Genomic DNA, 14926 nt, shown 5'->3' on the forward strand with positions numbered 1-14926 from the left:
ACGAGAAACTGTGTCGTCCCGACGCGCGCCCGACTGTTTCCGGGACAATCACGTGTTGGAAATCCATTTGCTGGTTTATCGAACACATCCCCCCGCCAGAAGAAACGAATTCGCGTCGAAAGAAAGCCCCCTCGATGAGAATTCCACTCAAAATTCGTTCCCTCACATTATTCACCCACCTTCCGATCTTACGCCATTGTTACATATACTGTTCGATGTGATTTTCAGTGTAAATGATATTATATAAGATGTTCCTTGATTCTGTATAGACGAATAGACCTCACACGTGAGTTAGCGTTTCCTCGCACGAAGCTTCGTTTCTTCTTTCTCAGTCTCTTTTTCTCTGCGTGAAAGTTCAGTCGTCTAACACTTTTGTCTGTCAGTTAATGTAGAAACGAAGCTTCGTGCCAACTGTAAAAATTACACTATATATATATATATATATATATATATATATTAAATCTATTTGTTACGATGCACTTTGAATTTAACTTTGAACTCCATTACGTTAGTGTTATATTAATGTACCCTAGATTCTATCTATTTTGTGTGCCGTATTTATCACGTCTGTATTTCTATCTATTCATATATAAACAGAGTAGATACACATCTCAGTCAGTGTTCATTAGTCCATTATTAGATCAGACAGCGAAGGAGATAGTACAACTGCGAATAGTGGCGAGTTGAATTGTAGACATTACGGAAAATTTTTGACAATTAATCAAAACGCGGTGACCTAATTGAACTTAACATTTTTTCTTTTTTTTTTCTTTTGTCACGTGTAACAAGACGTGTCCACAGACGTCTTGGAAAGGAAGTCGTTCGAAAGCAAACGAAGATTAATAGTAAACTTATAGCCGATGATAGCAGATAGACGGAGGAAGAGAAAGAAAGCGAGAGAAAGAGAGAGTGAGAGAGAGAGAGAGAGAGAGAGGAAGAGAGAAAGGGTAGAAGAGCTAGCTCCCTTTATCTTCGACGACCAAACGAGTCAACGAGGTTAACGTTCGATTGTTCTGACAGAGGCACACTTTTGCCAAAGAATCGCTTAGAAAATCGTTTTTCCCCGGGCCTCGGCCGTCGCATGCTCTGGCCCGCACTAAAACTCGATTCTTTGATACAATGACACAAACACAGGTCTGTCTTCCTCTACGAATAACGGCGATGACGATAAGGTTCTTATCGTCGATGATGGCAGATGCTGTACACCCACGACATTACTCCGCTCGATAACGATCCTTGTCCTATTTGTCTGTGTTCTTTCGATAGGGCTGACGTCTCCGAGCTGCAATTTCCCTTTCGAGGACCTGACCGACGCCGAGGATTCGCTAGTGAGCGATACGGAGGACAATATCGGTACTCGTATGCCTGCCACATCCGCATAATAACGAGAACCGGGGGTAGACACGACAAAGACAAGAAAGAAAAAGAAAAGAAAAAGGGAAAAAAGTGGAGCGAAGGGAACGGAAGAAAAAGAAAGAGCCAGAGAAAAAGATTCGAGAGTAGAAAGAAGGTTCGATTTTTCCTTCAAAAAAAAAAAAAAGAAAAAAAAAGAAAAAGAAAAAAATATCTCGTACGTCGAGTCATATCGGTTGGAGTTAGAAGACGAAAAAAGAAAAAAAAAAAACACCGATGATAGCTTGATGGGTTACGAATAAAAAAGACTGTTCGATTTGTCTCGACTCATCGCGCGACGTCCAATCGACAAGTACTATCGTTATGCTTTCGAACTAACATGGGGATCGATTAAAACGTTCCTCGGTTGCTTGTTTTCGATGCAATGACACGCATACTCGTTCTACCCCCGTGTCGTTCGATTATGTCAGCTTCAGAACAACACGTAGTGTCCGCGTAGACACTCCACTTGACCTACGTGCGGTAGTTTGTTCCTGTAAAATCGTTGTGCAGGCTCGCGTAGTGTGACAGATACACGTTGTGTCGTCGAGCTGCCTAATATCTCAAGAACAAGACAGAAAGGCCCGTTCGTTTTATTTTTTTACATTTTTTTTCCGTTTTTTTCTACTTCTTTTTCTTCTTTTTTCGTTTAGTCTCTTTCCTTTAGTTTGTTCCCCGTTCGTCGACGTGTCCCGTTCTTTTTGTAGCGTGTACGAATGAGTCCGACTTCTGCTTCATCGTTACAAGGATCCCGCGATTGAAGGGTTCATTACGATCGTACACTTAGAATTTCTGATATTTTTAACATTTCATATCGAACGTAATGCGGTGGACAAATGGAAGCAATTCGAACCAGTTTTAAATTTCCTTTTGTCCACTGGAATACGTACATAGAATATACATAGATGAAGAAGAAGAAAGAGAAGAAATTTCCTTCCAACCACATTTCTTTGTTTCTCACATTTCTATGACACGCGTTTGCGTAAGTATATACATTCATCGTTATACGTACGTGTATATTTTGAAATATGTATTTGAAATTTCTAAAAAAAATGACCAAATATCTGTAATGTTTCAATTGTCACCGATCGTACGTAATAAACTCTTCAATGTACTCCTTGTTTGTTGGTTTGATTGCGTTCAAGAATTGCCCGATTTGTTGGGCTTGTTTGTGTCGTCATTGTTCGTAGCGGTAGACTTGCCTATGTCTGTGTGTCTGCCTACATGTATGCCTTTGTGTTTGTCCTATCGTGTTATCTGTGGTAGACGTACGTTGTTACATCGTCAATATTTTCTGTCAATTTTTAAGAATATATATCGTGCAAGTGATACCCGAATGTATAAGTGTCTATACCTATATACGGATAAATGTTCTACGCATAGATGCAATTCATCGTCATGCTTCTAACGATGTGTCGCTGTCACAATAATCGGTCCATGTTCGAAACTATCATGAACATCATGGTGTTAAACATTTTCGAAATATATCCGTACTACGTGCCGACGATGAGAAATCAATTTCGTTATTTCTATTCACGCAGGGAACAGGTTTTTCTTAAAAGCGGCGTAAAATTATTCGAGCAAACGAGATGAAATTTTAATTAGTTAATCGATAAGCGAACAACCGAATCGAAATCGAAAAAAAAAAAACGAGCAAACGAAGTCAAGTGGTAAGTACGTGTCGGTACAGTTCGCAAAATTTCCGAGAGTCAAATCAAATCGAACGTTTCGCTCTGCTGTGAAAACGATCGGAGTGTAACATCCTCCGCGGGTCCGTGATAAAAGTTTTATCGCGTCGATAGATGAAAAAATTATGCCTCAAGATGTGTCGATCCGAACGACGGTCGATCTGATCGTTAGTATCGATTTAAAACGAGAGACACGAGTATACGTTATTTGTTTAATCTGTGATTTACGAGCGGTGCTGAAACTGCTCCGTCAGTTTTCCTTCCTACCCTCGCTAGCGGCACGAAAGTATGCAGAGGCAACGGTAAAAATTCACTTTCAGCTATTGCACAGCTTCACGGACGTGTAATTTTGCAAGTCTCTTTTGCCCACGTATATTTATTTCACGTACACGCTCGCTAAAAATTTCATGCACTGACACAGGACCACGCGCAGGTGATCTATGCCGCGCGTTGAGTGGCTCGTCAATTTTGTTACATATTGCATCTACATATATATGAAGCACACTGTATTTACTTGATGTATTTTTACTTACATTTTTCGAACGATAAAAATAACAAAGATGAATCGAACGTTCGTCGTTCGTCGAGTCGCGCGGTCGAACTTTTACTCCCATTTTTTTCATTTCGTTAAGTCCAGTCAAATTTTTTGATTAAAGTGGAAATTGGGAGACGCGCTAGTGAAATCCTAATTGCTCGTTAAATAATGCAATTGAATTTCAATGAGATTTCGATCGACGACACTTCATCCTATAATTCCTCACAGAATTCATAAAGAGAAACATACTGTGTATGCACGTCACGTAATGCTCTTCCGATAACAATAATTTATACCGCGTGAATACTATTGTCCTTTCTATGGTACTTTCTTGGCGCCCAGTTTGAAACCTTCAATCCCATATTGATATTGTCGTCTCATTGCACAGTTTCTTTTTTTCTCTACTCGTTCGTGTATGATCCGTACAACAGCTTGATGTATTTCCATTTTTTCACATTTCTCGCCATATGCGTATATATGACTCACACTCTCTGCGTATTATAATTTTGACCTACTTTTGTGCATTTTCGCGTAATTCCGGTAGATGCAAGTTCGGAGAGATGAACGGAATCTTCTTTACCTAATATATATGCTAATTAGCTTTTTCTCTTACTTTTTCACGTAAACGTCATTTACCTTTCGCTGAAAGCCTCTCCGCAAAGTAACATATTCCAATTTGTAACTTCATTTGCTTGCGATATCAATTTTTCTGATATCCGTGACACATAAACAATTGTCGTCTGTAGCATTTACAAGGAAAATACGTATGTTTCATCACACACGTACACACTGAATTGTCAATGTGAATGTTTTCAAGATTTAAATAGTCTGCTTATGTGAATGTACATATGTTAATTCAATGATTCTTATTTTCATGTTCCTTCAATGTGTATTTTTTATCACGCGTAGGTACGTCCCATCTTCAAAGAAACAGAAACCTAATTATCTCTTTTCTGTCGTGGCAAATGCTAAAACTGGCAGAAACATTATATATTTATATACTGCGATTTGGTTATTTAACTTAAACGAGTTGTTTGTTGATTTTGGTATTACGTTAACAACAGCACGGAATTTACGATAATCGTTTAAATGAAATTCCCCGTTGCCGTGAATTAACGTAACGGCAATTGAAATATAATATAATCGCAAAGTTTATTAATAAGTTACGGCGCAAGTTCACGAACCTTTTTGCCCGTCAAAAAATATGTGAAAAATTTTCGTATTCCCTTGGAAATTCAAATTTACGTTTATGATAAAAAAGAGAATAATTAGGTATTCTACTGAAATTGCTGTTTAAGTCAAAGCGCTATGATAATGAAGCAAACTTGCAATAAATATGTATGTCTCGCGTGCGCGTGTACAACGTTTGCTTTCCTTGTTTGACTAGCGCATTTTTCTATCGTTTTCTTAAATAATGTGTGTTCATTTTTTTTTTTTTTTTTTTTTTTTTTTTTTTAATAGCTCGTTTCTGCAAGCCTTCTGTCAGCCTTGAATTATTGATGTTTATACATTTATACGTTCGATTAGCACGCTGTCATTTGCAAAACTACGCATAAGATGCTCGTGAATACGACGCTCGTGCCGAACGTGGCGTTTCTATTCACCGAATGTTCCATTTGTTTCCGCATTTGATATACTACACATTTGTTTGCCGGCATTACACATACTCAGTTCCGGTCCAGTCGATCTAGCATTCACGGGATAACGAGCAGTTCTTTTCTTTCTTTTCGTTCATCAAGTTTTCGATCGTTAACGCTTTCCCAGCGCCGCGGTAAAATTCTTCGAAAGCTCTTAACCCTCAGCCGTCGAACCGCAGATGGCGATGACTCGGTCATTTCTAAACTGTGCACATGCACGTATAAAATTTCAATTTTGCACCTAATTCCACGAAAGTTCAAACCTCTTTTGTGTTTTGTAATACGACAGATTTTGAAATTTCATCGGCAACTGCAACGAGTCATAATTTACATTGGCCAAAAAAAACTAAGTTGAAAATAGATGTATTAGTTACCATAACGAAGATTAAACATTGAAGAAAAATTGTGGAAATTATATTGTACAAGATGTTATAAATTTTAATTTAATAATTATGGATGATAAAGAAATTTCAGATACTTATGCCAGATAATAAAGATAGTTTCCACGTGTTTTCTTGGATAAATTGTTACAACGTATCACAGAACAAATGCATCCTTTCGTTTCATTCGATATTTGAATTCCAGATGACCGAGTCATGGTCGAACGAGGGTTAAATTATTCGGAATATAAATTACCCGCATCTTACTCGCCAATGCAGCTCTTTTTCTTCCGTCAAATACCGAACAATCGAACGCGTGTTTCTTTCCTCGAGACGTTATCGTTTTCCAATAAGAATCGTCGTGATCAGTTGTTGATCGTGTGCCTACTACGCGACGTTGAAAACGCGGTTCTGAACAGAAGCTGTGGTTAACCGACGTGTGAAGGGAAATACGCGAAAACGCGATACGATCCATTGTTTACGAATCGTTGATCGCCAAGAGGCGAGAAGTTAGCGGGAAACTTCTCGTTTCGAGAATTTGACAACGAAGTTTCGGCCGGTTTTCCGAAAGTTACCTTGAACGTGTAACGATCGACTGCGAACTTTCGAAGTAATCATGCCGGCTCGCTTCCACCATGCCGAATGTGTCGGTTGTTTTACACACCTCTGACGATGTTCTTGGTTATGCAGGTCGTGTCGGGTGTCCACACTTCATGGCGCCGGAAGTGATCCAGCGCAGACAGTACGGCAAGCCTGGTGACGTCTGGTCAGCCGGAGTGCTGCTCCATGTTCTATTAACTGGTACACTTCCATTCGTCGGCTCTCGAGATAGACTGCGAGAAGCAATTTGCAGAGGACGAGTGCAGGTAGAAATTGACCAGACATCCAGCGCTTTCTCCGCTTTTAGAAGCGCCACGCAAGAAAGATAACGACGTTTTCGATCCGTGCGCGCGCGCGCGCGCGTGTGACACGCACACACGCGCTTCCGTGCACCGGGGTATGGTAAATTCATGTTCGTAACGCTTGCAGATGGAAACGCCTTTATGGGACAATATCAGCGAACCAGCCAAGGATCTCATACAAAGAATGCTCACAACGGATGTAAATCACAGGATTACCATACAGGAAGTGCTGAACCACAAATGGCTCCGAGTAAGTCGCGTTTCATTGAATCGTGATTCAACGCGCGCGAGATTAGGAGAATTACTTATCTCCTCTACCCGTTCGTATTTAATATCGCGTTCAAAACGCGATTGTCCTTTATGTATCTATCCGTAGACATCCGAGAGTTTTCAATTGCCTAAAGGCCTAATCGATATCGGTTAATTTCGTGCAGGCTCGATGCTTTCATTACGAAAATCCGCGAGAGGTCTTAAAAGGTATTCGCGTTATTTCCACAAGGCAGATGTATTCCAACCTCAGGTTTCAAAAGAAGCTTGGTTACAGTTGGGTAGTGGGCGGGTGGTTGAAGTGGTAGAAATCGCGGGATTCTTAAGGCGAAAGTAACTTGGAATTTTCCCTGCAGTATGTATTCAGCGGAGATGGGATCGAATGCAATGCAATTTTATGTGAGTTTAAATTTGATCCACCACGGAAGGAAAACAATAATTTTAAGTAGATTTCTAGGAGAGGATCGGATTGCTCGTTACGGATATTTTATGAAAACTTTCGCCAACTCGGAAGTTTTTCACTCTCTTCAAACGGCTGTTTCTTGATTTCAAATATCAGCTTCGCGACCGAGATCGAAGTATCCTATAATGTTTGTATTATATGGTCCCTTGCCTCGCCGGATTTGAATATATTTTTCTGCAGTTCGTAACTAACTTACAATCGGCGAATAAAGAAAACGAACGGTTTCCTTCTAGAAGCAGAAATTGAATCTGACGAAATTAGATTTTTTTTCATGGAAATTTGCAACATGGATTCGCGAGTACGTATTGAAACCGATCCACGGTGTGTCGAGGCATTCGCGTTAACAACTTCTATTTAATAGATGCTTAAGCATCTATCTGGTTCTTTTTATATCGCATCAGGTTTTCGATAAACGGCCTCATTTTCTGCTATTATATCCGGTGAATGTACGTGCGCATGTGCATGGCATATGGTGTAATAAAGTAAGAATATACCTATATGATACGACAGTTAGCCAGTGACCTAAGGTAGCGAAGCTTGGAGTCACCCCATATATCGATGCAATACACGTGCAACTGGGCTATCGATCGCTATAGCAGGGGCAAAGTTCCACCGGTTAATGAAAATAACTGTAGCGGTGTATATTTTTCCCTGTGCTAGTTACAGTTTTTTGAACGTGACTGCACATTCGCTGAAGTCCTAAGAAACTTCATAGAAACGCGCGTTCATGATCTGATTTTGTTCTCGTTGGGAAGAAGTTGCACGATATACCGAGCTCTTTTTTTTTCAAAGCAGCGCAAATATTCAACGTCCTTTTCGAACGTATCAGATCGTTTGTTTACCACGGTATAGGTATAGGAATACATGTCTGTTTACTGCTGGTACATCTTACTTTAATCGACAAACATTTATTTCTGTTGAATATTCTTGTTAACCCGTAAGGATATTAATATTTTTATGATTGATAAAAACAGGAAGTTCATTTATTTACGAGCGATAAAATTCACGAGATGTAATTAACGAGAGAGATACTCGTTCGATGCTCTTATTTCACCAGCAATTTTCTCAAGCCATTTATCGCACACATCGCAGTCTAGCATTAACATTACCCTCGTTATTTATTATGATAGTATTGATGTTGCGTAATCTCTGAACAAACTACATTTGTAGGATCGTGATAAGGGCGTGGCCCGAATACATTTAGGCGAAACTATAGAAGAGCTTAAGAAATTCAATGCTAGACGAAAATTGAAGGAAGCTGTGAAAGCGGCGATCTCGTCCTCGAAATGGCACATCCCGTATTCGGAAATTAACGGTGACAGCTTTTTCGATATAGGCGACGACGAAGTAATTACCACAGGTATTAATATTTTTAATATTTATTTTTAATATACGTATTAAATATATATTACTTGGTAAATGAGTAAATAGAGAAAATATAAATAATTAATTATCATATTGAACGAATTATGGAAGTAAGTTCAATTTCAGTATACCAAATACCATAATTTTCGTTAATAATCCTTTAAATTATTGAAATCTACGAATTCGTGAATTAATTAAGTGGTTTGATATATACAATTTGATTTCCAAAATCAAAATTCTTTTTTAGGTGTTGTAGCTGAAATTTTAGACTCTCTGGATGATATTGAGGTACTTCAAGAGAGTGGAAGACTGACACGTGCCGAGATACTTAACGCAGTTGACGATTATCGTCTTCGAGCTGTTTTAGAGGTATGAATATGCTAAACACATCGTAAAGATGTTCTACTTCTGTTATCAACGAGTATACATATTTCATATCTTATAGAACGGTAGAGGAAATGCAGTTTCCAGATTATCTTGAAATATTGTATACAATATGCAATGTTACAAATAAGTCTTTTGTTTTTTTCTTTTTTTCGTTAAGAAATTTGATACAGAGATATGAAGTCAAATTTTACGAAATACGAAATCAAACATAGAGTATCTAAAAAGTAGAAGAATCATAATCGTACACAGAATTAAAAAGAGACAAATTTTGAAATATTTTTTCTCATACAGGATTCCACTTTATCTACTTACTGAGTGTCGATAATATAATGACAAAAATCAAAGAATGTCGCTTGAAATCAGTTGATACTAACTTGTACGAATATTCATCATCATTTATTCGTTTTCCGAATCTTTTTGTTAATATAAATTTTCGTTGCTAATGTTATTTTACTCTGTACATTTAGAGTGTTTACTTTACCGACACGCACAAGGGTAGTTTCCCTGGCCTCGGTGGCGCCACCGCTGGTTTCGGTCGGTATTTAAGGCCACTTGGTGTTCCACTGTTCCCGCTTCACGGTTTCTGCCTCTTGTTTATATCCTGAGGGAAGAGGTACGCGCCCTCATTTTACGTGGGAAAAGGGCGCAAGCGCCCGACTCCCGATTATCAAAATGGCTGACGTGCTAGTCTGATAAACAAAATGCTATACAGGATTGAAAAGTTGTCGTATTTCGTTCTTCATCGCATAGATGTGTGCGTGTATCCCTTTTGTGTTACTTAAGAGAGCACGTGGGGTTGAATGACTCACGTGTTAGGATTAGATATTGTAGACAAAAATGCGGTTTTGCCAGTTAATGTACGTCGGCGAGGTTGAACTAGCCGGTGACCTTCTCGAAATTGCCTATCTCCTGGTAAGTGAATCAATTTCCATGAAAAACACGGGTAATCATCCCTCTGTTGGTTCTCTCTTTTTCTTTCGTCGGTAATGTAAACAATATCTTTCCATCCACACACGATTCACACGATGACTTCACCACGACAGGATGAGACATCTGAGGGTATCGTGATGAACTAGCGCGATTTCCCGCGAACACGATTAGTTTCCGGCTGACATCTTGAATATTGTAACGGTCGGCTATGTTTGAGAGTAATTTTTATAAAAAAACCGGCGAGTTTTGTCGAGAATTTGCAATCGTTGTGCAGTATTATCGATCGCTAAGCGTTGAAAATCACGTAACGCAACACAGTGCAAAGAATAAGTGAGAAATTGGGCGAAATTGATTTTGTACTCGGTTAGGTATTATTGTTTCTAAATTCTCTTTATAAATGATCGTTGACGATTTTCAGTTACATTTGTGGGAACTGCATTTCTCGATACACGCGAATACATTTCAATGAATGTAGATATTTTGAATCGTCTTTAGCTTGAGAGGTGTGAACAGAATGATTAATAAGGTTATTGTTCTTTAGCTTTACGATAGGATTTCGACTCGAGTTCCAACGCCATGCCGAGCGCCGCAAACAGACGCAGTTCAGCGTGCGCGAGAAGTCGAGGAACTTCTTCGAGAAATAGAGCATTCAGCGATACGAAACATCGATAGGGCGGATCTCCGAGAGCTCCATGAACTTTTGGTCCAGCCGCACATGAGGGTAAGTTTTCGAGTAATCTATTCAGATTTCGATCGATCAACGGTTAATAACGGTTCTCGCGCGAACCAGAATTTAAACAAAAGGGGTGGGGATGTGGCATATATAATATTACAATAACAATAAATGTTCAATTAGTAATGAAATAAGAGTGAGAATGAATTTAAACGAGAGAGAATATTTCATTCTGTACTTGAAAATAAAGTATAGTAAAATTAGTCAAAGTTTTAGGATAGGTTAAGTTAGGAGAAACACAGTTGAAACTTGTAATTCAGTATAATAAAGAATGAACGATGGTAGCGATTTGTTAAAGTCTAAACTAAATGTTATTGAAATATACTTTCGTTTCTAATTGTTCCTTTTTTTTTTTTGTATAAATTGTGTAAAATCATGATGTATTACTCGTCTATTGATGTAGGATTTCCCATCGTATGTCTAGATAAATTTATCTTATTTCAACGAGGACATGTGTTTGACACGATTTTGTTCCAGGTGGAAGCATTTTCGAGATTTTAAGGTCATCTCCGCTTCTTATGCGACAACTCCAACGACCTATAATCTATCGGTTGTCTATGCTCACTCAGAGTTATTTACTCTCGCTCTTAATGTTAAATTCAATACGTATAATACAATTGTTGAGTATATCCACATGGAACCAATTCGTTTCAATGCTCTCGAAATTGATCAAACTTCATGCGAAATATCTCTCATGTTATTGCAATTACTGAATTACACACATGTACATATATATATATATTCAAGTCATATATACATATAAATATCACTGGAAAGTTATAACAAAACATCTTATACAGTAGGACAGAGACTGTTTTCGCGGGAAGAGCAAAAACATATTGGAACTGGGTCGACGAATTGGTAATCGTTACAATGCCGTTTCCTTTCTTCTCGCTCTTTCGCATTTTTGGTAGAGGCGTGAATACGAAGGGGTCTTGCGGTGTACTCGAAATTACATCGTACTTCCTTCTCGCCGTGGCAGACGTCGTTGGTGGTAGTATATTTACCGCGGTATTTGACATTGCCTGCGATACACCGTAAATAGGGCACAGAAATGTAGGTCGATCGTTAAAATTCTCATTTAAAAATCCCGTAGCTGTAGCGAGAGGGAACACGTAAAGAGGGGAAAAAGATTGTACGAAAGAGCAGGACAAACATGGAGAAAGAAGGGAAAAAGACAAATAGGGCTAGAGTAAAAGAAACGATAGGGGTGAATGTTGCCGTGAAATGAACGAGTTCTGATAGTCGAATGGATTTACGTCTCCATCGCTAGCGCCGACTTATTAATTTTTCCATTCATGCTGAATGCTAGACGTTCGTCTGGTTTTCTTTTGGTAAATTACGGTTGTCCGATTCTGGTTCGATTAGCGTTACAGATACTTATTCCTAGCCCGAGGTGTTATCGTTTGATAAAATTTCGCGAGTCATTTTTTTAACTCGAGGAAAATATTATAATTAACAGGTTAATTAATCAATAGATTATTACCAGGTTATTAATAGGATGTTAATTAGTATATTTTTTGCAAACTATTGTATTCAAAGTTTTATAAAAGAAATTCATTTCTATATTAATACAAACTTTCAACAACTCTCATAAAAGATAATTTTTTTCTCGGGGAGGGGGATTTCTTGTTTCGGTTCTATCAAATTTTATTTTTGAAAACATCAAATAAAATAACTGCATAAAGGATATTTTCGCAGCGAGATTTTGCCGTCCCGGTTTTATTTAACGGAGTTTAAATTATTACAAGTTGATTGTTGAGAACAATTAAATTAATTTGCATTTCGCTTTGACGTTTTGCAAAATTCATGTTGGACGTTATGAAATATGTTGTAAACAGGTGGAGAGATTATTTCGTTACAAGTAAATGAAATTTTTTTGCACAAAGATGTTACATATTTACATGCAGAATATTTTCGTCAAGTAAATATTCAACTGCATTATTAGATCGCTTTTATATTTCATTTTTAAACAACTAACTTTCAATTGTCGAATGTTTCGTTCTTAATATCGTGTTATTTTAAATAAAGCTAATAGTTTAAGGAAAGTTTATCGGTGCAATATATTTTAAAGTGGTACTCGTATGCGGAAAGTGCATGTCAGAAGACACGAATAATGGATCCTTGCCAGGGTCGTATTAACGCTCCCTGTTAGAGTTTGAAAACGTCCAGAGTGAAACTACAGTTGCAGAAATGATAAAGTACAACTACTGTTTGAGCGTTCAAGAGTCACGATACGAGTTTCAATGCTATTTCGCTTGTACGGGGCAGTTAGAGAAGCGAATCCGGTTTCATATACCCGTCGTAGCAAAAAAATCGAGAATCGACCTCTATAAAAGTTCGTTACTTGTTTCAACTATCAACTTATTCCAATTTATTGTTCACTTGTACGAATCTTTCACGTCTCTAGAACATATCCACTTTTATAGAATATAAAATATTTCTTAGACAATTTCGAAGAATTCACAGTTATCGTATCAATTCGCTCATTTTTTTAGCGTATTCCAAATTTCGAACAGATGTGAAAGATCGATACTTGCTACGGAAAATATATCGAGACGGATTGGTATAAGAATGTTAATTGTTTGAAAATTTTCCTTTCGCGCAGTTTCGAGTATCGAAAAATTGAATCGGGAAGGAGAGGAACATCACGTGCGAAATTTTTGCGAACGATCATCGCGTTTCGAGGTATTTTCACCGAAAAAGTCGAGCAGGTGGAAATTTTCACGTCGAGTACCTCGTCTACGAATGTCAAAAGATTAACAATATCAAACACGGGATACGATACACTTTTGACATCGATTCCCATCTATTTTCCTTTGACGTGAAACGTCATTCACTTGTAAACATGAAACAGAAAAGAGAAAACGAGAGAAATATCTTGTTCAAAGTGTCACAGATGAATAACGAATCGAATTGCTCGACGAGGGGGATCTCGTGAGAGAGAGATTCGAGAGAGATCTCGAATAAGTATTTGGGTATCTCGTTCGCGAATACCAGAGGGTTAATGTTGCGTCATCGAGTAGATTCGTTGGAAAGGCTTGCCTACATCTCCCTCTCGACTCGCGATTCTTCAGTGAAAATGTTTGTCAACAGATTTCTAACTGTTGCGTCAGACGTGTTCTGAATATTCGATGGTGTTTACAATCGATCAATCGCATTGAAAACTATTCAGACGGAGAATGTTCGAAACGAAGGAGCTCTGGTTCTATCCGTCACTGTTTCTTCCATACGAGACGATGGGATCGATGAATTTCAAACGGTCGTTTCTAGCAAACACACGAATAGAAATGTTCGATTGATCTTGAGATCGCACAGATCAGACAGAAGAGTAGACAAGTAGAATACATAGTTGGTTAATCTGAAACTGGTGATAGCTTTGGTATTCTGAGATGTTCGTTTCGAAGTGACTATGTCTAATTTATCGATTAGATGTGGACTAAATTATCAATTTTCATTTCTGTATATATATATATATATATATATATATATATATTTATTTATTTATTTTAATATACTTTAAATATAGACAGAATTTTTTTTATTGAAATAGACTTGTAGAATGTTTGCTATGGATTGAACATGACGAAAATATTCGCCGCTTGAAACGAACGTGTTATTTCGAAGCAATTTGTTGCTTCTGTGTTTAGTAGGACAACTGGAATTGACTATTTCGGACCTGTGTACACATGCTGCCTATTCAAGCCGTTTATGCGTGCGTATTCAGAAGGGTCGAGGATTGATCAATTAGCTGGCGTTGTGCTTTCTCTGATACGTTTTGATCCCCACTATTTTTTAGCATTCAGTGGATTAGTTCGTTAGCACGCATCGGGGTCAACCGGAAACTTCGAACAAAATAGAAAAGATCAATCACGTTTAATTGCGTGCTGTGAAACACGTCCGCTCCATTATACATAATCAAACGTGTTTTCGAAAACGAAATTTTGTTAATTTTTTGTTAATTTTGTTTGCGCGACATCTTTCACACCTTGTTTATGTCCAACGGTGAATTAAATTAAAATTGACGAAAAATTTGTGACATTTATAAACTGAAGTTGTGTTGAACACACCGACAGATGATCGAATGAAATGCTACAATGCCGTCTTTTACATGCATTTTACGATACAAACCAAAACATCACAAAGGTATTAAAAAATCTTTACTATATTTAGATGTCACTCTTCTAGTCACTCTGACTACGTATTACCTCTCAGCTATTTTACAAGTATATCTCACTGTAACTTAA

The 14926-nt window shown here is 38.0% G+C and overlaps 1 protein-coding gene across 2 annotated transcripts in view; it reads left to right on the forward strand.

The window, feature by feature from the left end:
* LOC122538034 (peripheral plasma membrane protein CASK-like) overlaps positions 1-14926 on the forward strand; it is a 236344-nt gene that overhangs the window by 37372 nt on the left and 184046 nt on the right. For both annotated transcript variants that reach the window (XM_043671758.1, XM_043671759.1), the window contains 5 exons: positions 6323-6498; positions 6662-6784; positions 8435-8624; positions 8877-8998; positions 10488-10667. In XM_043671758.1, coding sequence (XP_043527693.1) covers positions 6323-6498; positions 6662-6784; positions 8435-8624; positions 8877-8998; positions 10488-10667 — 791 coding nt within the window. The remainder of the gene's footprint in view (positions 1-6322; positions 6499-6661; positions 6785-8434; positions 8625-8876; positions 8999-10487; positions 10668-14926) is intronic.

This window comes from Frieseomelitta varia, unplaced genomic scaffold (assembly GCF_011392965.1).
Source record: "Frieseomelitta varia isolate USP_RPSP 00005682 unplaced genomic scaffold, Fvar_1.2 scaffold_953, whole genome shotgun sequence".
Lineage (NCBI taxonomy): Eukaryota > Metazoa > Arthropoda > Insecta > Hymenoptera > Apidae > Frieseomelitta > Frieseomelitta varia.